At 37.7% G+C, this 26,759-nt stretch overlaps 1 protein-coding gene across 4 annotated transcripts; it reads left to right on the forward strand.

The window, feature by feature from the left end:
- Positions 1 to 7: 7 nt before the first annotated feature.
- hnrpkl (heterogeneous nuclear ribonucleoprotein K, like) lies at positions 8 to 26,554 on the forward strand. Of its 4 annotated transcripts, none has more exons than XM_039662370.2 (16): positions 8 to 153; positions 4,500 to 4,610; positions 5,978 to 6,075; positions 6,159 to 6,215; positions 7,082 to 7,125; positions 11,072 to 11,144; positions 12,703 to 12,816; positions 12,926 to 13,054; positions 13,194 to 13,504; positions 13,632 to 13,685; positions 15,453 to 15,495; positions 16,660 to 16,675; positions 16,859 to 16,891; positions 17,024 to 17,091; positions 18,600 to 18,769; positions 25,690 to 26,554. In XM_039662370.2, the coding sequence occupies exons 2-16, from the start codon at positions 4,550 to 4,552 to the stop codon at positions 25,718 to 25,720; spliced, it is 1,302 nt and encodes a 433-aa protein (XP_039518304.1). In that variant the 5' UTR covers positions 8 to 153; positions 4,500 to 4,549; the 3' UTR covers positions 25,721 to 26,554. The 4 variants fall into 4 exon arrangements, with proteins under 4 accessions (XP_039518304.1, XP_039518305.1, XP_039518306.1 ...); XM_039662371.2 differs by having other exon boundaries at positions 15,456 to 15,495; XM_039662372.2 differs by lacking the exon at positions 16,859 to 16,891.
- The last annotated feature ends 205 nt before the right edge of the window (positions 26,555 to 26,759 follow it).

Below are 26,759 nucleotides of genomic sequence, written 5' to 3' on the forward strand. Positions count from 1 at the left end.
ATTGACAGTCTTTTTAACCAATACAGCTGCGCGTTTAAATCTGGCATAGCCAATCACGAAGCTAAAAAATTGCACGTAAACCTACAATGAAATCAAGGTAGAAGGCGCAGAAATTTCGGGCGAAAATTGGTGTGACGGAAGGGCTGCCTGCAGGTTTGTTAAATATTTTGAACCACATTCCTACAAAGACACTTCCGTTGGAAATTGTGCTGTTATTTCTTGGAATAATAAATAACAGAAATGTCGAAGGGTAATTATTAGACCATTAAATACGTCGCCGTTCTGTAAATTAGCCTCCTAGCTTGCTAAGACGAGCCTTTTCAAAATGGAGAGTTTCCTGCTCTTCAGTCGCAACAGTCAACAGTTAATAATTTTCCTCATACTATGAACCTAAAGCAGAGTCTTGCACGCAGAAACAAACTGTATATTAAAAGAGGAAAGTTAAATGGTCTAACTTAACCGTGTTGTCATTTTACAAGCCATTTTGTGCCCATAGATCGTTTGTGCAAAAATAGGACGTTTGTGCAAAAATGTTCAGACAGATGTTCTTGTTAAAGTCCGCAAAATTGACATGCATTTCTCTTGTGAAGTTCAGTAAATGCAGCTGTGTTGTCAATTAGTGAAGGCTTGTACTGTTATGGTAACTGTAACTGGAAGGCTAGCTGGCTAAATGCTAACGTTACTTGCGCACCATTTTGAAGCACCGGGCCTTGACACAGCCCTAAACTAGTCCTTATAACCAGTGTGAATATTAGTTAACGTCAGGTCCCAAAATTCACCTTGCGTTTAAATGGTCTTGTGTTTGATCAAATTAATTGATTTAGAATGTCTTCTAATTGCTTTCTTTCTTGTAGACCTTGTTTGTATTTGCTTTATATGTATCCGTATGCCTTACATAGTTGTATTTTATCATACAAGAAAAATAACAGGTATCATGGTATAATGCCATTTTTGTAGACATACACCGTGGTAATTTCATCGATCGTATTCTATAAATTACCATGCAAATAACATTGTGCAAGAAAAAGGTTATTATATTCAGTACCATAGTAAATACTAATACTGTCCCATGGTACAGACACCGACTTGTTTGACTGCCTAAAATAACAAATCTTAGAGTGAACACTGAACCGGATAAAACTATAGGACAGGATTTGGTTTTTATTAATCTGGAAATGATTGGATTGTGAAAAGTTGTCTCTGTATCAGTGGTTTTCAACTAGTTTATTCTGGGAAATAATGGTGTAAGGCGCTAATAATGGAACTAACCATGTTATCATGTGTAGTTAGGATGAAAGAATAAACAGGCTTATCTCTTCCTATACTGGACTCACGAGAAAACACTTCCTGTATTTTCTGTGGTTGTCAAAGACCATTAGTCCAGACAGTCAAACACAAACAATATGCAACAGTTTTGCATATTTTTTCGTATAATCAATACATTTTAATTCTTGATTTTAAGGACTTTTACTTGAATGTTGTACGATTCTGATACGGTGTTAGATTGCCACATAAATCAGAACCACTGACAGGTGGATGGGGGGGGGGGGGGGGGGTTGAGAGAATTAAACCCTTGTTGACAACAGCTGAAAGTCATATTTTATATGGAACAAGCTATTACCAAGGAAAGTGTGTTCATTAGGGATGTGCCGATTTTGGCCAATGCCATGTCCCAAGCACTTACAAACATATACAAACCTATACAATACAGTAGCCTAGTTTGAACCAATGTATTCCTTAATTTTTCAAATTAATTTGACACTGCTATTGCCAACTTTCTTTATTACAAAATAAATCTATTGCCATACAACTAAATAAGATGATGTCTAAATAATGCAAACAAGTCATTGGACAGAATTACTTGCACATAAAGAATCAATTTATGTGCCACTAATAAATAAAATGGAATGACCTATGTGTAGAGAATAATTTAATTAATTAAATCTTTTTTTTAATTAAATCTCATATTGTTGATCAAAAATAATGTGAGAGTGCTTGTTGAGTGCTAAAATGAGTGCTTGTTGTTATTATTAATAATTATCATTAAAAAGAAACATATTAGCTAAACATATTAGTAATATTAGCTGGGCTACTGTTTCAAATATCCGCACTTGGCTGTGTGCGCTGATGAGCAAACGAACACTGGTAAACTAAAGTTAGCAGTTGTTTGAGCTGCATGCACTGAAGCTAAAGACGATCACCGGTAAGTGTTTTACTACCACGTTGACCAAGCAAACGTATCTGATATGAGAAGTTTTAAGTGTGTGTGCGCGTATATGTGTGTGTATATAGTATATAAAATATATACGCTACCGGTCAAAAGTTTTAGATCAGTAAGATTTTTTTTATGTTTTAAATTAAGTCTCTTCTGCTCACCAAGGCTGCTTTATTTGATGAAAAATAAATGACAAACAGTAATATTCTGAACTATTATGACAATTTAAAATGACTGTTTTCTATTTTAATATATTTTAAAATGTAATTTGAAAGCTGAATTTTCAACATCATAACTGTTGCTGATTACACATCAGTTTTCAGTGTCACATGATCCTTCAGAAATCATTCTAATATGCTGATTTTATGCTCAAAACACATAAATTATTATTTATGTTGTAATGTTGAAAACAGTCGTGTACCATTTCCCCCCAAAAAAATTCTATAATGAATAGAAAGTTCAAAAGAAAAGAATTTATTTAAAATATAATCTTTTCTAACATTATAAATGTCTTTACTGTAACTTTTGATCAATTTAACTCATCCTTGATGAATAAAAGTATTTTCTAAGTTCGTTCCCCCAAAAATAAAAAATAAATTCTTACTGACCCCAATGTTACAAAAGCTTTCCATTTCAGATCAATTGTGTTCTTTTGAACTTTCTATTCATCAAAGAATCCTGAAATAAAAATGTAAAAAACTGTTTTCAACATGGACCATATCCTAAACGTTTCTTGAGCATCATATTATAATAATTTCTGTAGGATCATGTGACACTGAAGACTGGAGTAATGATGCTGTATATTCAGCTTTGATCACAGGAATAAGTTACACTTCACTATATGTTCACATAGAAAACCGCTGTTTTAAATTGTAATAATATTTCACAATATTTCTGTTTTTTTGTTGTTGTATTTTTTTATCAAATAATTGCAGCCTTGGGGAGCAGAAGAGACTTCTTTTAAAAACATAAGAAGTCTTACCGATCTAAAACTTTTGACCGGTAGTGTGCGACCGGTTTTTGACCGGTAGTTTGACCCACTCACCTAAAGGATTATTATGAACACCTGTTCAATTTCTCAATGGATTTAGGGGTGTGGTCCTGGTCAAGACAATCTCAAGACAATCAATGAATGTCAGAATGGAAAAGAAAGGTGGTTTAAGCAATTTTGAGCGTGGCATTGTTTTTGGTGCCAGACGAACTGGTCTGAGTATTTCACAATCTGCTCAGTTACTGGGATTTTCACATAGAACCATTTCTATGGTTTACAAAGAATGGTGTGAAAAGGGAAAAACATCCAGTATGCTGCAGTCCTGTGGGCGAAAATACCTTGTTGATGCTAGAGGTCAGAGGAGAATGGGCCGACTTATTCAAGCTGATAGAAGAGCAACTTTGACTGAAATAACCACTCGTTACAACCGAGGTATGCAGCAAAGCATTTGTGAAGCCACAATATGCACAACTTTGAGGTGGATGGGCTACAACAGCAGAAGACCCCTCTGGGTACCACTCATCTACACAACAAATAGGAAAAAGAGGTGACAATTTGCAAGAGCTCACCAAAAACTGGAAAAAAATTGTTGCCTATTCTGATGAGTCTCGATTTCTGTTGAGACATTCAGATGGTAGAGTCAGAATTTGGCGTGAACAGAATGGCATATTTTCTTGGCACACTTTAGGCCCCTTAGTGCCAATTGGGCATGTTTAAATGCCACGGCCTACCTGACCATTGTTTCTTACCATGTCCATCCCTTTATGGCCACCATGTACTCATCCTCTGTTGGCTACTTCCAGCAGGATAATGCACCATGTTACAAAGTTTGAATCATTTCAGATTGGTTTCTTGAACAAAATTGGTTCACTGTACTAAAATGGCCCCCACAGTCACCAGATCTCAACCCTATAGAGCATCTTTCGAATGTGGTGGAACGGGAGCTTCTGGCCCTGGATGTCTACATCAAATCTACAACAACTGCAAGATGATATCCTCTCAATATGGGCTAACATTTCTAAAGAATGCGTTCAGCACTTTGTTGAATCACTGCCACAATGAAGGCAGTTCAAAAAACATAAAAACCTAGAATTATAAGCAAAAGCAAAACTGTTATCGATAACATAAAAAAATGAACACATTGGCCGATACAGATATGGTAGACGATATGTTGTGCATGCATCCTGAGTATTCTTTACATAAAGATATATATATTTTTTACATATAGATTTCATGTGGACTTAAAATGGTATTTTCTGCATTGTTTTTAACACTCAACACACTTTCTCTTAGAGTGACCCGTCGAGGACAGCCTATTCCATTTTGACTGCTGACTGAAGACAATGGAGACAAAAATTGATCAGCAGGAAGAAGAGACCACTTTCAGTAACATTGACACTAACGGTAATGTATATAGGCCTAGTCTCTTAATAGAGTGCAACAGTGCCCACCCACTTTTTCTGTGCCATTGGTTTTGGAAGTATTTTTTATTTTCATGGCGACAAACACCGGCAACTAAAGCACAAAGAATTCACAACATTTTGTAGTGTGCTCATTATAATGTTATGTTTGGCAGATTGGCACTACACATCTCGCACTTCATTGTATTTTCATCTACTTTATCAAGTGAGTCAAATCGTAATTAACGTTTCAAGCTTCATCAGAATGCCTGCACATTTTCTAAGACATGACGAGAAAAAATAACACTGCTGGATTATTAATCGTCAGTATTTTTGTACATCGATGTTTAAGTCATGGTGATCATTGTTTTCACGATCGATTGTTGCTGTCTCGTACAAGTATTGGGTGCTCTTGCACATCCCTATTAAAGAGTTAAGTCATGACTAAAATCTGACAAAAAGACAACCTGTACAACAAGATTGTGTTCTTAACTTTAATGGAGGAAAGAACTACCATCCCATGAAGCATTTTGAATGACAATCAAATTATAAATGGCTTCAACATACTGTCTGTCAGAGACAGAGATGTACATTATACATAACACATAGACAGTCAGGCCCTGTTTTTACCTGCAATTAAGATGCGAATTTGGTCGGCGGTGATAGCCTCGTGGTTAGAGCACCGACATATACTGCACCTGTGCCTCCGACGACCCGAGTTTGATTCCTATGTCTTTTGCCGATCCCGTTCCCCTCCCTCTGTACCCCACGCAATTTTTTACTTAAAAAATTTGAACTAAGTGTTTTTTATTGTCTCTTATAACAAAGCTTTTATTTAAACCTATGAAAATGATTTTGATTTGTATACGACACACACACACACAATGAGGATTGGCTTTGTGTTGTTTGCAGTGTTTAATGGGAGTGGGTGGCACTAAAATGTTCTTTTGGTGCAAGTTGAGTTGAAATTGTGGAGTGATTGATGGCTTCAGCAAAAAGCATATACCATTGATTAGCAATTCTGGAGCTCACAATTGGTCTAATAGTCTTTAAAGATTCATAAGATTAAGAAAAAAAAGGGATTTTTACTTCCAGATCCTGACTGTTGCACTCTATTGGCCCAAAATCTTTAGCTTAAAGCACTAAATGTGTATATGAATGATTGTTAAAAGCATTTTCTCTGGATGTCTCCTCTGGACTTCTTTAAACTGCTTTCTATACTGTAGGTCCTCAAATTTTGTGAGAACCTCATCCACTAGTGTCTGATATGTTTTGAATTCCATGGTGGCACTCTCTCACAACGAGCAGTTTGATAAACAGGAATGTCTTAATTGTGGCTGAGGCTCAAGTGCCAGATTTGTATTCCCTCAGGCAAGCGCCCCGCTGAGGACATGGATGAGGAACAGGCATTCAAACGCTCCCGCAACGCAGATGAAATGGTGGAACTCAGGGTGCTTCTCCAGAGCAAAGTTAGTGAAGCCATACACATGCACTTTTCTTCTCCATTTCTTTAGTGTAATGACATTTTAACAGTGTCATTCTGTGTTTTCAGAATGCAGGGGCTGTGATTGGAAAGGGAGGCAAGAACATTAAAGCCTTGCGCACAGATGTGAGTATTAAGAACATGCTGCATGCTTATCATGAGCTTTTAAACAATGTTCTCTAATGGTCAAGTATTAACAAGACTTCTGACAACATTCTTTGACCAACAGTTGTTTTCATGAGCATTTCAGCTTTACCAGTCAAAAACACGAATCAGTCGGATTTGAAATCCCAGAAATCAAAACTCATGACACCAATCCGTCCATTAAAATCCCACTAAAATCCTCCAAAGATTTGAATGCATTTGATCCTGAGGGCAGATCTTCCGTTTTATAGCTATAGGTTGGCTCATTTGGACAGACAAGCTCTCTGAAATGGGGCTATGTTGTGAGTCTTTGACACTGTGTATAAAAGGGGAAGTACTTCTCAACGTTATATTGTTGAAGGCATTCTCTTTCACTCTCCCCCACTTCGAAAACCCAATTACAGATGTCTTGACTCTTGAGCTGACCCATAGTCCTGTATGAACCACTGTTGCCCAGCGGTTCTACATTTAAAAGTGTCTTTAGATCTGTCCAGCCCTTTTTCTTGTGCATTCTTTGCCAAGTCTCTTCAAAAGAAAAAAAAAAATTGGACAGTAGATTGAGTAAAGCCTTGTATTCAATTAAAAATGTATTCCTTCTCCCCTCTTCCCTCTCCTTTACTTTTTTTGTTTTTGGCCACCTTCCTCCGTTGCCCATGTACTGGATCGACTTGCCCCTCCTGCGTTGCCCACCTTGATGTTGGCCCAACCTCCGCCCCTGATCGCCCGCCCGCCCACCTGACACCCCGGTTGGCCCCGCCCATAAACGTGCCCCTCCTTAAACGGGCACCTTACTTGACATCATGTGATTGAATGCCCCTGCCCAATGCCAACCTCCACGACCAATGCAGTACAATGCCAGTGTATCAGTCCCAGACAGCAGTGGCCCAGAGCGGTATGTCCCACCAGTTATTGCCTCACTGCCTGATTAGAAAGAGAACACATGTCTTTGATAACCTGCCTTCTGTTTCATTTTAACATTTTCACACATATAGTCCCCCCCCCCCCTTTTAAGAAACGTGTATTGTTCCATTTGATTTTTTTATTTATTTATTTATATATATATTTAAATGTCTTTTCTCCTCCCCCAACACCCCCATTAAGTCTTTGAATATAATTTGCGAACTTTCTTTGTTGCACAGAATTGTATGTAATCAATCACTTCTCCTGCTTCAGATGGAGAGAGACTGCACTTATATTAGTCTCTGCTGAATGTGTGGATTAGGGGTGGGCGGTATGAACATAATGTGATTTTGGTACACATTTAACAACTTTTTTATTTATTTATTTTTATGACCATGATATAATTCCACTTTTCAGATAATTGAGTTAATTAAATATGTTTTAACTTTCAAGCTAAAGGTATTTATTTCTCTTTTTATTTGGAACATAATGTATACAAACCAAAATACCAGATTAGTCTGATAGCAAAAACAGCTTTAACATTTATAAAACAAAAGATTCAAAACAATAAAACTATACATATTAAATTTGATTGGATAGTCTGTGTTCAGATTTGTAAAATAGACCCCTTTTTAGTTGGTAAACACGGTGACGATTTTTCGTGGGTGGAGCTTCGGTGGAGGCAGAACGATCCCTCTGGCCGCTTCACTAACGCTAGTTAGCAAGTATTGTTAGCTTGTTTTTTTTTTTAAACAATGACTGGAGAAAATCCGATTTTATCTTAATGTGTAAGGTCACTTAGTGTCCAGGACCGTGATTGTTATTTCCAAAAGTTATTTTTAACGGACGGAACCAGATTGACCGACCCGTAGCCGCCTACACGCTCACTCAATGCATGGACGATCTGACAGGATTAACGTTACTTTACCTCGGTTGAGTGGCCTGACTTCTATACCTACCTTATAGAGAAACCGATCGTAAAGAGAAACTGAGGGCATATAAATCTTTAGATGCCTATATGGTCCCGTACAAGACTTGTGTGTACAATCCGCAGTTCTGCCGAGGCGACAACAATGTAAAGAGTGACATTACGGTTCGATTTTAAAAATTCCAGATACAGCATATTCATTTTTTATCAATTGTTTCACCAAACAACACAACAAGATGACATTTAATAATGGTAACAATAATTTAAGCTCCTTATTATGTAGCCAAATCTGTGCTGGTTTGTATTGGCCTCCTCCAGTTTTCACTTTGTTTTGCCTCCAGCTAGTGCCGTGATGTAACTGTGACATCGGCGGCACACTTTTGAATGCGTCAATTGAGTTCAATATTCGAGAAGTTGAAGAAATAGTTGAATATTTCGCGCTTGAACGAACAATAACACGCACATGTATGCCACAATGTCTATTTTGTCGAATATCCTCTCAAGAACAGTCTTAAAGGTTGTGTTGTGTAGGTAGTAATTTTATAAAAAAAAACTTTTTTCCAAATTTGTTTTAACTTTCTGTATATATCAATGCATAATTATAATGTAAGTACTCTGATAAAAAGAGTATAAAAATCGAGTGACTAGACCGTTTAATCTGCAATAAAAGCAGCTCATTATTTCAATCCGGGACGAAACATCGGATTGGCCTAGGCAACTGTCACTCTCTCGCAACCATGGCAACCACCCTTTTGCCACACAGGACCTGCCCACTTGCGCGTATCCAGATACCTGTTCACATGCAGTGTGTCGGAGTTCATGTGTTTTGGGGGGTGTGGCTTTGGAAGGAGCCCAGAAGGGAGGAAGTGAAGTGAATGGAAATAATGAGCTGTCTTTAAAACAGTTGTGAGAGGTCTACAGACACTCGATTTTTATACTTTCTTTTTCAGAGTACTTATATTTTAATTATGCATTGATATATGCAGAAAGCTTAAACAAATTTGGGAAAGTTTTTTTTAATAAAATTCCAGCCTACAATACCTTTAAATGAGTTAAATAAAATCTTAAATGGAAGTAAATAGTAGTGAGAGAATGAGAAGCGTGAGATCCTGTCAGCAGCGACAGATCTTAAAGTGACAGGGGGCATTAATTCTGTCTGTCAGTTCAGTTAACCTAAAGAACAGAGGGAACAGAAAATTACTATCTGCACTTGACTAAAGAATGCTTGTAGCGTTGATAAGGATTAATCTATATTTCATTTATAATGTATGGAGGGCAGACTGTTTTATAACATTCAATTTCTTTATGGTACAGTTAAATATGATAATTATTATGGGTTAAATGAGGATTGTCTTAAGTTTACTTAAATTTAAAAAATTTATTTTTTCAAGCTTTTCATTTAAAATATTTGGGAAAATAATTTTCATCGAAATATCAGGAGAATATTAGTGATACTAGTAATACTTAATAAATAAATAGTGCCATTGAAGATCAGTCATCGTCGTCAACACCCTTTTAACAACTTAGAACGTCAGTGGAGAAAGGCATATTGTTCATCATAACATCGGAATATACATCTTATACATAATTCACTCTCTATATTGCTAAATGTACCATATTTTTCATATCAACACAAAAGTATACCAGGACAACCTGGCTTCTCTTGTGACTGCCCTGCTTCATAGCATAGTTAATTTGACAGGATTGGTTGTAGTTTGTGACATAAGGAACACTGGCGATTTCAAACCGCGTTTTTGAGACTGCCTTTGGTAAACTTCAAAAAGAAAATACTCAGTTTATATCACAGTTTGGCCAGAGCCGTTGAACTCGATAAAGCCAAAGTTTCATCCTAATCTCCAATCGTTTCTCCTCCTAACCGTCACCATGTCGCTTTAAAATATAGCATCTGTGGATAATTAAAATGGGTCCGTTACATTTTGTAATCTGCACCGACTCAACATGCGATCCTCTTTGTGCTTAAGGCTAACGTATTCAGATAACCTTAAGGCTAACATATTCATACTAAAAGCCAAAAAACTTCATGGCGACTTTAATTTCCTTTTCGACATTGTTTTGCGAAAAAGTGCATTGCTAGTGTTTTACATTACTTCTTGGTAACTTAAAACAGACTATCGCATGAATGCATGCAATAATGGCTGCCATAATATAGCAAAATATCTAGCAGTTATCGTGTCCTATAAATCATTATACTGCCCAACCCTAGTTTGGATGATTATTTTCATAGCTGATGATACTGACGGTGAACTGTGGAAAAGCCCATCTCTCTTTTGCTCTGTCCTTGTTGCCCCCAACCCCTGAGCTCCCTCACTGTTCACAACATCACTGTCCATGATTCTGAGCCAGTGCCCTGGCACAGCCCTCTCTGTCACTCATCACTGTTGTCTTTGATTTTTCTCTGGTGCTGCATTTCCTTCCCCTTGTTTTTTTCCCTTCTCTTAGCCCACATACGTTCAGGTTCTCAATCTGCAAAAATCTCTCATTCTTCCCTTCCCTTCGCCTTGTTCTTTTGCTGCTTCTGTTAGTTTCTCTCGTCGTTGAGAGAATGTGATGTGCTGATGGCACCATAGAGTCAAGTGCAAGAGACTTTTTTTATTTTTATTTCTTCCTTTCTTCTCCCAAATGATCTGGTGGTGGCATAGTGGTAGGCAGGCCTGTCTTGCTCTCTCTCATTTTCTCGGCTCGTGTAGCCGTACAGTGCCTGTTCAGTCTCAGCCCTTCCACTGTCGCCCATCTCTTCAAGGCCTGTTTTAATTGAATGTGCGAGAGTGCATGTCGATTGCCCACATCTCAGTCCAGTGTTGGAAGACTTAAAACATGTGTTCAGCAGTCCTCTTTATAATTTACTTTCTTTTGGTTTAAAGTGTTATTTTCCCCTTATTTATTGCTTTTTGCTATGCAGCAGGGCTCAGGATCTAAAGTTTTGTATCTTTTTTTTTTTGTTTTCTTTTTTTTGCTTTTATCTTTCAATTCACTTGATGTTCTGCTACAGTATCCTGAGTGTGAGTGCAGATATAGAGACCATTGGTGAAATTCTGCTGAAGATCATCCCTACACTGGAGGAGGTGAGCATACCAAACCCACTATCGAAGGTATTAAAAACCCTATGAAATCCAAATTGGTGTTTTGCAGGATTTAGTCCATATCCATTACCCCAAAACACACCCGATACCACTTTAAGGGGCCGGTCACATATCGCATCTAAAAATGTGTGGAAATCGCAGCCAGACCGCTTACTCCTTCTTTCCACAAGCGCTTACGCTCCCGTGGCGTCTTTCATTGCTATGCAACCATGAACATAGGCGTGCCTGGAAAAACGAGGGCACCGCTTCTATTATGAGAATACGTCTACTTTTGAAATAACGAATTTGCACGAGAAAAAAATGCTCATGGCAACGTGACATTAGCCTAGCCCCTTGTCAGCTAAGCAGGTAGTCGGAGGAGGAGTAATGTCAGCCGTTTGGAGATAATTTAAGATGAGCGATGATGATAAAAGTAGAGCAGACTGCAAACTATGCTTGGAGGGGTGAGAAATGGCTCCTTTAACACAAGCAATTTGATTATACAAGTTGTATATTTACTTTGTTACAGTCAGAAAGTGTCAAACATCTGATGAAAATAATACCATTACTTCTAACAATTTTTTAAGTACTCATATCGGTACTTGGTATCGGCAAGTACCCAAATGTAAGTGTACTTGGTCTGAAAAAAAGTGGTATCGGTGCATCCCTACTGTAGACTTTGTATACAGTACATTAGTGTTTGGGCCAATCCCAATTCTACCCCTTACCCCTTCCCTTTCCCCTAGCCCTACCACTTCGCCTTCCCCTTGACCCTTGAAACAGAGTGGCAATGCGTAGGGGTGAAAATATTCCCCTAAGAAATGGGACACCACTACGCCTCCGTTAAACGTCATTATAAGTCGTCGCTAGCGCCTACGTCACAGGAGATGCGCCGATGTTTATCACAACTTCCAAGATGCCGTTGACAGCTGCTGTTATCTCAGTCGCGTGGGTTACAGCTATTTTCTTGCATCTTGTGAAGTTCGCAGGAAACAACGGAGACGACGAAAATATGTTGCGGGACTATCACTAGCAAACTACAGTAATTTTAGCGATTTTTTTACAAACGTTTCTGTGAAGAAACTGACCGTAAATATGAACACAATATTGAATGTAACATAAAGCAAATCATTATTTGTCGTTATAATACTTATTAAAGCCACAAATAATTAAATTTATGGGTCTACTTTGTCGCTTGGGCAGCCAGCCTGGGTTAGCAGTGACACTTCTCATACCCCTTCGTTTGAAGTGTGCTCCCGAAAAATCTTCGTTTGAAGGGCTATCTGGCCCTTCCCCCTAGCCCTCCCCCTCCGACCAAAAGAGAATTGGGACAGCCCTACCCCTTCACGTGGACGCGCAAAACGGAGGGGAAGGGGAAAGTGAAGGGGTAAGGGGTAGAATTGGGATTGGCCCTTTGTCATTGCTAAAAATGTATTACCTGTTTTAAAAATATGAAATCTATCAAATATTTCAATGAATAATAATAGAGAAGCTGTGGATATGACTGTATGTTGATTTGCACGTCCTTAAACGTTCTTTTTTTTCTCTGTATATTTGGTAGTATCAGCATTACAGCGGGACTGACTTTGACTGTGAGCTGCGTCTGCTGATTCATCAGAGTTTGGCCGGAGGCATTATCGGAGTCAAAGGTGCCAAGATCAAGGAACTGAGGGAGGTAAGCACTGTGATAAATATTTTAAGCTTCCTGGTTCCATTATTTTACGATGTGGTATTTTTATATCAGCTTAACCAAAAATATGTATGACATTGTTTTCATTTTTAAGAATACCCAAACTACAATCAAGCTCTTCCAGGAATGCTGCCCCCACTCCACTGACCGCGTAGTGTTAGTCGGTGGTAAACCTGAGCGTGTCGTTGAGTGCATCAAGGTCATTCTAGAGCTGATTTCAGAGGTGAGATGATGACAGAGACTTTTTTCCCCTTTTTTATTATACAGTTTTCTCATTTGACATTGTAGCAACATCCACAGTTTCTTTAGATAAACACTTTGCTTCATAAATAAAGCTAATATGTGTCCTGTGTTATCTGTAGGCTCCTATTAAAGGTCGAGCCCAGCCCTATGACCCAAACTTTTATGATGAAACGTATGATTATGGCGGTTTTACCATGATGTATGAAGAGAGAGGTCGACGGCCTATGGGTGGGTTCCCCATGCGCGGCCGGGGAGGGTTCGATCGTATGCCTCCAGGCCGTGGTGGCCGTCCCATGCCCCCTTCCAGACGAGATTATGATGATATGAGCCCACGCCGTGGACCACCTCCACCCCCACCAGGGAGAGGAGGACGTGGGGGCAGTAGGGCCCGAAATCTGCCTCTGCCCCCACCACCACCACCTAGAGGAGGGTATGTAGAGAATGTTGCTTATTGTGCAACCTACACTAGAAAGTGTTTTCTACAACCTACAGGATTTCACTTCACATAATATCATAAATCATACCAGAATAATTGATTACACCATTTTTGTTTCCAGAGGTGATAGATTTTCCCACCAGAGCTATCACAGCAATATGGACGACAGACCAAGGTAAGTAAACACAAAAGCAGAAAATTTACTGGCACACTAAATGTTTGCAAATCAACATAAAAGGACAATTAAGGACTCGAGATGGGTTTTTTAACTTAAAAGCTGATGGCCTTTTTCAATTTTTAATATTTGTGTTATGTAGGACTGCAACGATTAATCGAAATAAAACAAATCTCGATTCGGTTTGACTTAAATATGAAATGGCAATGGCTGCATGGTTTTTTATATTCATTTTTTTTAAATGAAATAGTGAGGAGTGGCAATGTGATTAGCGATTTGATCAGTTCAGTAAATGCTGCTCCGTTTCTGTGCTGTGAGTTTGAGTCACTTATGATGTGGATTTGAAAAGCAAAACGTGCCAAATATTACATGTTACCATTATCACAAGCTTATATTATTTTGTAGCTTCTTTTTTTAAATTTTTTTTTTCTACAATCTAATTAATGTCGATTAGCATTTATTGTGTTTATAAATATAATTAATTCTTATGAAAATACATGCGATTGCTTGAAGAATACAGAAAAAACATTGTTGTACACAACTGTTGTAGTCTTGTTTATTATCTTTGTTTAATAAGTTAAAGCTTTTCTATCTTTTTTTCTTCAGTTACAGTGATAGCTGGATGCCTTTGTCCATATTAGGGATTTTCTGGAAAGTTATAAGTTTTACTTGTGTGAGGCTTATTTTGGACTATCTGCGCGAGGTCGCCCTCCGGCTTCCAGTATGAATGAAACAAACATGCATTTATAATGCTCACCTTACCCAACGTTGGGTAAAAATATGAATAATAATACTTCTCGCTAAAGAAATTTGAAGTAAACATCAAATTTGAGAAGATAATCCATGTTTTTTTCCAGTGTAGTTGTGTACTGAAGTGTTCCTGGCTAATGATTTATAGTTATTGGCCGCCTGTGTCCCTGACAGCCTGCATGATAACAGGGCACCCTGCAGTTTTCCGTAAGATAAAGGTTTTCTGTAAAATATTATATTTATTCTTAAATACCTTCTTTTATTTTGTCACAATAGTAGTCATTTTTATTTAGTAATAATAATCATTATTAGTCACATTTTATATTTAAGCACTTTTTAGATTTAAATCTAGATTAAAATTAGTTTATTTTTTAAATATTCATATTTTAATTAAATATATAATATTTATTTTATAAATATTAATATAATTAATATACAAAATGTATTACTATTTTATATATATTTTTTTACTTCAATATGAAGGCCAGTATCACTGATACTAATACAGCTACATGATGTCTCAATGAAATAGATTTTTTTTAACATGATAATAGTCATTCAACATTAATGTAATTGAAACCTATTAAACAATAACATTTATTATTCTAAAAATATAACAACTTTTCATTTAAGTGAACTTAAAACAATCCTCACATAAATTCATATTTAAGCGCAAAAGAGAACCCGCAGAACACGCACAAAACTGGCTCACGTTTTTCTGTGCGTCGTGTGTGTGACACACAGGAAATACACATGCAGCGTGTTCTCTTTTGTCTTTTCGCGATTGAATGGTTTAAAAGCATTTTCATGAATTAGACTGGGATCATAAAGTGTAAAGCTAGCCTATGGATGCAGCATTAATTGTGTTTATTATTTTTAACGCGTTAAACTGAAGGGAAAAAAAATTGCATGTGTTAATTCGTTAACGTTGACTGCACAAATATGTGTATATGAGAGGTTTCAGATGCATGCCCACCACAAGCATATCAAATGAACCATGTCTCTTATTCCTGTAAGCAGTGACCGAAGGGGGCGACCTGGAGACCGCTACGAGAGCATGGTGAGGACAAATGAACATCTGCATGTGAATTTGTATTTTTGTAACATTTGTACTGAGACTCATCACTTAATTGTCATTTATCATTGTGAAGGAAAGTCTTTTTCATGTCATTAATGGGCACTTTCAGGAAACAAAAAAGTGTAATGGCTTATTCTTTCTCTCTGAAGTGACAGTGTAATAGATGCATATGTGAAGCTCTTATGCCTAGTGCACTGGTTTGGCCTGCTGTTGCTTGGCAACAGATTTTTGAATCACTTGTTGCCTTGGTTACCAAGGAGCAGTTAAATACGTAGGTGAAAGCCATCACACTTGCCAATGAACTTTGTGCAACGCTGCTCTGAGTGAGTTGAGCGCTCTGGAAGATGGCAAGCCTGTCGTTGTCCATATAGAGAATCAAGCACATGCAATATAATATGCTCAGCCGGATTAATATGCCAATATGCTCAGCTGGACCATTTGCCAAAAAAAAAAAAAAAAAAAACGCATCCAGGTCTTGTTTCTATAATATCAATTTATCGGTGATCTATCAATCATCTAATATCAACAGTGTAATAAATTCTATAGAATAGTTTATTTTTATAACGGCTATATATTTTGTTGCGATTAAAAAAAGTCAGTCTAGAAGGATTTTGGCACTCTGGCAAATTCATGACAAACTAATCAATTTTCCTCCTTTGATTGCTGATACCATAATACTTATTCCTTCTGTTTTCATTGTTCAGTGGGCTCACTATTGTAATACAGAAATTGTAATGCAATTAATTAAATATTTCGAAATGTTTTGAATGTGATTACGGTAATAAAAAATTTGGATAAATATGCTTAATTGCCATGAAAATGTTGCAATGCAATAGAAATCAGTTTTACTAGTATCTGTCATATTGCTGTTGTCACAGATTTTTATAAGCTATAGGCCGCTTGAACCAAAGCCTTACAAGTGTTTTACAGTAGTTAGGAATGTTACGTGTGTGAAGCGGTGACCTAAAAACCTTTAAGCAGGGCAAAATCACTGTATTGCATGGCCTCGTGGTTTATTGCTTTAATTTTAAATGTATGCATCAGATTTGGAGCTTGAAAAATGAGTTATCCATGTGCTTTGATTGTATGCTTGTGGTCTTGGAATTGACTCCATGTTTTCTTTTTCCCCCCCATCGTTGTACACAGAGTGGAGGTGGATATGGTGAGTGTTTTTCAGCTTCACACACACACACACACTAGCTCAAGGTTACCTCCAGTCAAATGGAGCACTGCTCTCCTCCTGATAGCACAGTGTTTCCTGCTTTTCTCTCTATCCTTCACTGTCATAGCTCTGATATCTTGATCACCTTTTCCATCTTCTTTTCTTTTCTTGTTTCACCTGAAGACAATAATTCTTCTTGGGAGCCCTTCCAATCTGGTGAGTGTGTCAGATACTGTGATAATGGAATATGAATTATATATTTTAATTATGCTTGTATAAGAGTGTGAATGAGAGGCTGACGTATAACTATAAAATGGCTGAATCACAGTAAGATGTTTGTGTCATCAGGTGGTCGAGGTTCTTACAGCGACATTGGTGGGCCTGTTATTACAACACAAGTGACCATCCCTAAAGATGTGAGTGTAAAATATGCACATTTATTTATATATATAGAAGTTTATTATAGTGTGTGCTTTTATACCATTTTTAAAGAACATTTCTTCAATATTTTAAATTAATATATATATATATATATATATATATATATATTAGATAGATTTTAGTTTTTGCAGCTTTTTGGTGGTGCACCTAAATGAGTGGAAATAGTAGGGAGGAAGTGGGTGGGAAATGACCCGACATCTAAGCACCAGTGCCATTTTGGTATTATTTAAATACTGTTTATAATAGAATATAATAGAAATTATAGTGCACATTGTTATATATTTAATCATGTTTATTTATGATAACTTTTTTTGCGCTGTCTGTTTTCTGTTTTCACAACAGTATAGTTTGGTTTTATTGTTAATTCTGTTCAATTAGAAGTTTCTTTGTCAGCGTTCTCCCACTACTGAATCTTCAGCCAATGCAGTCCAATTCACAACATGCTCAGTTCATCACAGCTTCTTATCAAAAAACACCAGTTTACAATCATTAATCTAGTATAATGACAGAAAAGGTGGTGTAATGTTATTCCAACACACATTTCATGATTTAAAGGGGAGCGCACATGCTTATACATATATTAGTCTATCCTAACGAGCTGAGGATCTGAATCAGGTGTGTTAAATAAGGGAGACATACACAATATGCAGAGCAGTGGGTCGCGAGGACTGGAGTTGAGAACCCCTGATATATATGTGTAGTACATAATTGCAAATAACCATTAATTACAAATAAAGATGAAAAAGAATGTTTGCATTTTTAATGGTTTTTCTTTACTTTCTAATACAATCAATTAGTATCAAAATTGTACAGTTGAAAAGTTCTTCCCAAAGTTGATTTTTTTTATTTATTTTTTTAAAAACTCTTAAATGAGACATCATCAAAGTTTGAGTGCAATAATCAGATGGCATTATATTGTAGACAAAATACGAGATTAATCAGAATGAACATGTTGCACCAATAAAAACAAAAAAACTCAAATTAAAACAGTGCATTATAACTATTCCTCTGGCATTAACTTTAGCAGCATGCAGATCCTTATTCATAACATGACTGTGGCGAATCTGGCAGCCCTGACAACTTGATCGCTCGGATAATGGTGCATATTAAAATGAAAGAGACCCATAAATGCTGGGGTATCACATAATACTACATATTACATTTATTATAAAATTCAACTAAGTTTTATTTTCTTGGCAAAATTGGTTATAATCCATTAACAATGCAGGCAGAAATTCGATTCCGCTACCATTTGGAGTCGGATGTGAAGACGTGGGGACGGTGATAAAGGTCTATACCCAGCCCTAATTCAAACCCAAAATACTGCCTTTGAATAATAACTATTTATTTTTGTTGTTTTAGTTATTGGCAGATATTTATTTAATTTAATTTAACTCCAATACTGTCTTCAAATCAATTGTTTTAGCATACCATAATAACCCTGAATCGTACTTACTTAAGCTTTTCTCAACTCTTGTTCTAGCTGGCCGGCTCTATCATTGGGAAAGGCGGACAGAGGATCAAGCAGATTCGTCATGAGTCGGGAGCATCCATCAAAATAGATGAGCCTCTGGAGGGCTCAGAGGACCGGATTATTACCATCACAGGCACACAGGACCAGATTCAGAATGCCCAGTATCTACTACAGAACAGGCAAGTCTATCACCTATTCCATCACTTTACCACAACCCCATCCTGATACCTAACCATCATGTGTCCTGACCAGGTGCGACAGGTGCTCATGAAAATGCTGTGCGGAATCATAGCCAATCAGAATGGGATTTTTGGACCAATTAGATTTCAGTGGGTTCTGATTCCACTTAACAATTACGGTTCTTTAATGATTTCATATAACGATCCTGGACGAAAAAAAAAAAGCGATTTTCATCTGCTTTATATTGTCATACCTGGTTTGAGCACAGTTATACAAATCCTTGTTTCCTTAAGTATACTAAGTCTTGTATTTTGTTAGGGGCTTTCGCACCGGAGAAACATTTTCATAGTTCCTATAGCTATTGGCGAAGGTACCTGCTTTTTGGCATGTTCGCACCGCAGGAACTGGGAACTATTTTAGTTATAGGAATGGCTTTTGTGGGGATTAAAGTAGCTCCTACATCAGAGTAGAGTCTAACCCACCACAATAGGAACTACCAATGAAGGAACTGTACGTTGATTGGCCGAACACGTCATACGAAACACTGGCACCAACCACTTTTAGAAAGCTGTGTAAACAGTTTACGTAGACTCATTCCACAAACCAACTACATGAACATGGAAAACAGCGATAGATGGACTGACACCAAAGGTCTAGGCGCTGAGAAAATCCAACACGAATTTGAGTCGTCCAAGCAAAACGTGATTACGTATTTCTGCTCATTTAGTGACATCGGGGATTAACCACACGGTAAACGCTATAATACTATAAAACCGTTTACTTTCTTTGTTTAACGTTTCTATGTAATAACGTATTATATAGGACTGTTGAACAGATCATAAACTAATGTAGATGGAGAATTAGAGGATTGTGTGCTCGCGTTCTGGCTTTCTCAGCAGTGTCTAAATCTGCTGTGCCATCAAAATACAAGTCCTGCATAACAACCAGAGTGTCAGCTTCAGAGTTCCTACTGGCGGTTCGATTGCATCCAGGAAAATAGCCCCAGGGAAAAAATGTAGTTCTCGTGGGGACTGCCCTGGTGGCTAGATCCTAACTCTCTGGTGTGAAAGCCTCTTTAAAGGTGCTGAAATGCTTATCCAAATTGCCTGTCTCTTTTTGCTTTTGTATGTGGAACTAAATTGTATTTTCAATAGTTCTACACACTTGCTTAATGCTTCATATACATTTGACTGCTGTTTCATGCACTTCTCTTTGCCTGACCTTTCGCATTTTTTTTCCTTTTGTGAAATGTGTACGAAAGGGTTTGTTTTATTAGTTCCATTTGGGATAGAATCCAAACATAATTTACAGAGGGGCAAATGAGTGGGATCCAGGAGAATGGAGTAAACGCTGGCTTGCTTCTGTGTGGAAGACTTGTGATTTTGTTGTTGTTAGTTAGATGAAGTGACAACAAATCACAGTCTGCCCTACAGCACAGGCCCAGCATCATCTGCCCCTACCCTCAAACACATTTCACCCACCCTAACTGAAGAGGCCTGCCATTTTAACCTACTCTGACTAACATCTGTACTCTCATCTGACCATGTCTTTGCTGGTTTATACTCTGTCTGACTCTGAAATCAAGCTGTTTTGAAGTGTTTCTGCTGTTTGTTGATTCAGCATGGATGTAAACCAGCCTTTCTACATGATAGCTTTCTACTGGAACTGCTTTCTAATGCAAAACTGGCTCCTGTCTGTAACATGCAATGATATGTTCTCATGCAAATGAAACGCTCTTATTATTCACTCTTAAGGCCCTTTCACACCGGACGCGTAACGGAAAAGCGAAACGAAAAAGCGAATAGTTCGCGTGAGAATAGTTCGCATCAAAACCATTCACATCAGCCGCGACGCGAATTTGCGACGTTCAGAGCTTCAACATTCCAAAACATTCACGCCGAGGAAAGCAGACCTAATTTTCATCAGAAAACGTAGGCTAATCTATACTTATGATTATAGCCTACTACTAGGTGAATAAATATAGATTTTATATTAGATGTCTTTTTGCAGTGATGTTAAAGGAACACTCCGACTTTTTGGGACTTTAGCCTATTCACCTTACCCCCCAGAGTTAGATAAGTCCATACATACCTTTTTCATCTCCGTGCGTGCTATAAGTCTGTTTGACGCACCCACCGCTAGCCTAGCTTAGCACAAAGACTGGATGTGAATGGTTGCAGCTTTCATACTAATCCAAATGAGTGACAAAATAACGCAAACGTTTTCCTATTTACATGTTGTGGTTTGTATAGTCACAGAGTGTGCAAATATCAAGGCCATATGAGACACAGACATCTTTTGACCGTATAAATACTATATTTTCTGAAGGGGAAGCACTGCTACTTGGGCAGAGTGATAACAATCACCTGAGACGCACCGTGACGAGGAGCAGAGAGTTCTCTTCGCTCAGCGTTGGAATAAAGAGTCAGCAATTACTAACGTTAGATAGAAAAGCATAGTTTATCATGGGTGTTTGCTTTATTGTATGAGCTGTGACAATAAACAGGGGAGACCAGGTAATACAGTACCATGTTTCATTGATTTCCAACCAAAAACGCACCCAGATTTATAAATATCACATGAATAAATAATTATTATTACAGGAATCAATATATTTTAAATGCAATTTATTAGCTGAACCAAATGTATTCAACAGAAGACTATATAATATACAGTATTGCATTACTATAGGATAGAATAAGGGGAAAGTAATAGCACAAATTGTTTTTGCACAATGAACTCACAGCCTATCGTACCCTTTTGCACGCTCAAGTTCGTTATTTCCATGGTTATTTCAAATTTAGGCTACTAGGCGCGCCGCGCGCAGGGTGCAAGTTCAACGCGGTGAACGCGCTCGTTTTTTTTTCCCAAGCGCGTCCGCACCGCATCAAGATAAAAACATATTCATACCCTAATCATATAATAGTGTCACTAACGTTACATTAGATCTGGCTAAAGGCACTGTAACAGTAGGTCATCTAAAAACATAACGGAACACTTACCTCAGCCGCAGGTGATCCACTTGTCTGTGCTATCGATGGGATGGCCGTATCCTTCAGCACATTATGGTCCGTGTGGCAAATTCCATTTTTTCAAAATAGTCGTCCTCATTGAAATGTACCGAGCAAACATAATGTCCCTTGATAATCTTAGGTGTGTTTGGATAAATATCCAGAGTAAGTTAGCCATTTCTTCATCCAGTCAGCGTTTTTAGTTGGAATTCTGTGAAACATGGTATTACCTCCCCTGTTTACAGTCGCAGCTATTTACAATAGAGCGAAAACCCATGACTCTAAACTACGCTTTTACTATTTATAAATTGCTGACTCTATTACCCAAACACCGAGCGAACTCTCCGCTCCTCACCACGGCGTGTCTCCGGTGATGCGGTTATTACGCCGTCAAAGTAGCAGTGCTTCGCCTTCAGAGAATAGTTCCCAGGTTTTATACGGTTAAAAGATGTCTGTGTCTCATTTGACTTTGTTATTTGTACATTATGTGACTATACAAATCACAACATGTAAATAGGAAAACGTTTGCGTTATTTTGCCACTCATTTGGATCAGTATGAAAGCTGCAACCAGTCACATCGAGTCTTTGTGCTAAGCTAGGCTAGCGGTGGGTGCGTCAAACAGACTTATAGCACGCACGGAGATGAAAAAGGTATGTATGGACTTATCTAACTCTGGGGGTTAAGGTGAATAGGCTAAAGTCCCAAAAAGTCGGAGTGTTCCTTTAACATGATGCTTTAATAGGCTTATAAAAAAAAAATCCCAATCTCTAAATAGCACATTTTCAAATAAGCACATATAAGTCCATTAGGAAAGATAAAGATGAATGCGTTCTTACCGGATTCGATCAGTGCATTTTGAATTTATATTGTTTGTCTGATGATCTCGCAGCTTCGATAGGGCCTTCTTTTTCATTATGTACATGTCAGTAACTACTGGCAGGTGTAGCTCACTTTCACCAGTTCACTTTAGGTCCACAGTTGCCTGGTTCCTTCCACGCAGCATTCATCAGAGCAAACACTCTCTCCACGAAGAGTTTGTTTGTTTGTGATGGCTCCATTAGCGTCTGTGCTGTGCATTTTCTATGTTTTCTTATTACATTTTTTTAAAATTGTAGAATTGTTATTTAAAGGACTATTAAAAGGATGCAGACAAAAAAAAAAAATGCGGTATATAGTGCTATGACGTGGAACAGCTTCTTCATCACCATCATTATCATCCAGTGAAGACAAGCTTTTCATTTTATTTAAAAGCAGAAACGAAGGTTTGGGGCACCCACAGAGCTACCGGAGCTAGAAACATATGGCAGAAGGTGAGCTGTCCCATTCATCAGGGGCTACGTTTACATGCAATCAAATAAACACTTTTAGTAAACGGATTGAAGCTCAAATAGACTGAAAAGCCTTGTAAACACCCGGTTGGGCTCGATACGAACGAACGAGCACAACGTCCCACCAGTCCTTGTTTCAGATTTTCATTCACAGACGACTCGACACACAAGGAATCAGAAGATCCGTCATTGCTGTGGTCACGTCACATTTGTTTCCTTGTATATGATTGGATGAAGCCTTTTCTGTCGCCGCAGCAGTAAAAAAAAATCGACCTTGAAGCGAAAAAAATAAAATTCGTTTTTTCGCCGCAGCAGATTCGCGTCCGGTGTGGAAGCACTCATTACACAAACAGCTGATCAAAAAATAAAACCATCGCGCGAATTATTCGCGCGTCTAAATCGCGTTCAGTGTGAAAGGGCCTTTATTGCATGAGTATAAAGTCATTTTGTTAAATGGAAAGTCAGCATGAAATCAATGCTGTGAATGCAGCATGAAACCTGTTTTACTCTTCTTAATTGATCTGGTTGTCTTATCATGAGATACAATTACTAAGATATTTCTTCTCTCTGAGATATACCACAATTTAGTTATTTTCGCTGGAAATAAGGTTGCTACAAAAGCAAAATTTTAGATGCCATTGAATTTTCACAATTCTCAATAGCAATTTTGAATTCACAAATGAGTTGTACAATTAAACTTCAATTTTAAACTAAAAGCATCTGCTCTGTTCCATAAAGAGCTGTAGAACCAAGACTTATTATGACGTAAAGAGAGTGAGGAGTGATGTCTGAAGACGATGGCAGAGGTTTTGGTGCGCAACATATCCTGAGCGTCATTGATAAAGTGATTTCAATACCCCACATATTTATAGCAGCTCCCTGATGCCCTCAAATTATATACATCTCTTGTCAACTCAAGTTAGCTAAGAGAGCCAGTTGGACCAGTTGATTTTGGCGACGAAACCTAACCCTATGTAAAATTGTAACCACCTGTCTGTACCGTCTTGACTTCTCTGCTCGCAATTCATACAAGTTGGGCAATTCGTAAATATGTACGATTTAGCGACATGTATGGGCATCATGTTTATGCAAGTCCCGGATTATGCTGTCCTTCACTGACAGATACTTTACAGGGATCGCTGTTTGAGAAAAGTACTTTTGGTCAGGAAGTATATTGTTTATCAAACGCCTGTAGCATGGCTTTGAACGCTGGCATCTCAACAGTACGGAATGGCACCATTTCTTCAACCAAATAGCGAGTCACGCTGTTGTCACTTTGGTCGCAAAGGCCTCAGAGAAAAAGTGCGGTGATGACCTTAACACCGTAGTAGGAGTCTCATTATTGCGGTAATCATCACAGCCCTAGGTAAAACAGTTAAATGGCAGTCAAATCAAATTTATTTGCCATTGTCCTTGCACTTTAAAGCATAGCCGCTAAAATATCAAAACAAAATATGAATGGAAAATCTAGTCATCCGTACTAATCAACTAGTCGATCCCTTCCTAATTTGAGCTAAAGTCAAATTCCTGATGTTTTAAAGGAATAGTTCACTTTTTAAAAAGAAAATTGCTGATAGTTTACTCACCCCCATGTCATCCAAGATGTCCATGTCTTTCTTTCTTCAGTCGAAAAGAAATGAAGGTTTTTGATGAAAACATTCCAGGATTTTCTCCATATAATGGACTTCAATGGGAACCAAACGGTTCAAGGTCCAAATGAGAGTTTCAGTGCAGCTTCAAAGGGCTTTAAACGACACCAGACGATGAATAAGGGTCTTATCAAGCGAAATGATTGGTCATTTGAAAAATAAATAAAAGTTTAAATTTTATAAGCACAAATGCTCGCCTTGCTCTATTATTTAATGAGCGTTTGTGACTCTACTGTTCAAACTCGTTCATCAAAATTAACAAATCTTTTTTGAGTCATGACTCGAAGGGTCCTAGATAAGACCCTTATTCATCGTCTGGTGTCATTTAAAGCCCTTTGAAACTCCACTGAAACTCTCATTTGGACTTTGAACTGTTTGGTTCCCATTTAAGTCCATTATATGGAGAAAATCCTGGAATGTTTTCATCAAAAACCTTCATTTCTTTTCGACTGAAGAAAGAAAGACGTGGACATCTTGGATGACATGGGGGTGAGTAAATTATCAGCAAAAGATTTTTTTAAAAATGAACTACTTTAAAGCAGCTGTGTGTGGACATTACAGAGATGGGCCAGCAGTAATGTGCTTGTGAATATCCTGTTTTACTCTGAAATAAAAGTATGAAAATGTTTCATGACTTAAATACCTGTTGCTTGCTAGTATGAGTAAACTTAAGCATTAAGATGCTAATAGAGTCAGGAAACAACCTTAAAATGCTCTCATAAATAAATCAACATGTTTAATAATATTTCCTGCACTGTGTATCATAAACCAGATGATGTTCTCCCTGTATTTCCTTTTTATATAAAACAGTTTTTGTATTTATTGTAACAGCGTTTTCCGATTATAAATCACTTGGCCGCTGGCTGAACTGTCCCAGCAGCACTGTGAGGTTTTGTCTCTGTTTTCATCCGTGTCATTTCCTCTTTCAGCGTGAAGCAGTACTCTGGTCGGTTCTTCTAGAGGGTGGAGATCGAAGCCAAACTGCCATACCCATTCACTTCAACTTGTTTTCAGAACCTACATTCCTCTGCTTCTTGGGTAGATGTGCTCCTTGCCAGTTCTCCTAACAATATTTTTTCAACAACATATTTGAGGGAAAGGTTTTCTCAAAAGCAAGTGGATCCTCTTATTTGTTTAACATATTCTTTCTGCACGTGATTTTTTTCCATTTTTGATTGTACTGTTTTGTAAGTAGAGGGAGCCCATCTGTGATGTCCGCTGTTGGCCTTACCAGAGCTGCATGCTTAGTCTGTGCAACATGCAGAATGTAATCTTATGTTTCTTTTTTTGCCAATGAATTTATTGTCCCATTATCTTGTTTTCTTGATGATGAGACTTTTTGGGGGGAAGTGTAAATACTAAGCTCAGTTCTTTAAAGTTTTAATATCAGTGCCATTTTATTTAAAGGATAAACATCTATTTTGATTTGAAAAATGAAGGTATTCAGGATGGGAAAAGGATTCATTCCTGAGTTGTTGTTTTTTTTTTTTTTGGTTTTCTCAACCCGATTTTCAGATTGGAAAAACTTCAAGAGCTGGATTGACCGTTTGTACTCCATTGACATTGGGATCCGTTAAATCTTGCTGGCGCTTTTGTACGTCTGTTTGTAAGCATTTTTACCATTTTAGATGGATCTTTCTAGACTTCTTTCTCTCCATGGTTTAGGGGAGGAGGGGAATAAAAACAATTGTGGCAGGTCTCTTCCATGATATCATATATCTTTCTTTCTCATTGTCTCCTCTGGTGTAATCTAAAAGAAATTCAAAATAAAATCTGTGCCACCTTTTACTAAAACATGACTTGTTGGGTGTGTGTTTGTCTTGGTTGTTGTGCTTTTCCAATGAATTTCAATTTCAAAGGGACAGATGGAATTCAAATGTGCAGGAAATCTAGTAACCAGGGTTATTTTAATGAACTAGAACCCAGTTCTGGTTAGTAACTGATTACATGTAATCTGGATTACAAACATGAAGTACTTTTAATTAGATTAGAAAAGTAG

This window comes from Pimephales promelas, chromosome 4 (genome assembly GCF_988280905.1).
Source record: "Pimephales promelas chromosome 4, fPimPro1.hap1.1, whole genome shotgun sequence".
Lineage (NCBI taxonomy): Eukaryota > Metazoa > Chordata > Actinopteri > Cypriniformes > Leuciscidae > Pimephales > Pimephales promelas.

Bases quoted from the DNA above. Each gene is read 5' to 3' on its own strand.
- hnrpkl (XM_039662370.2), top strand. From the start codon at position 4,550: ATGGAGACAAAAATTGATCAGCAGGAAGAAGAGACCACTTTCAGTAAC. The intron at 11,145-12,702 runs GTGAGCATACCA...TATATTTGGTAG, and splicing joins TCATCCCTACACTGGAGGAG to TATCAGCATTACAGCGGGAC. The intron at 13,686-15,452 runs GTAAGTAAACAC...TATTCCTGTAAG, and splicing joins AATATGGACGACAGACCAAG to CAGTGACCGAAGGGGGCGAC.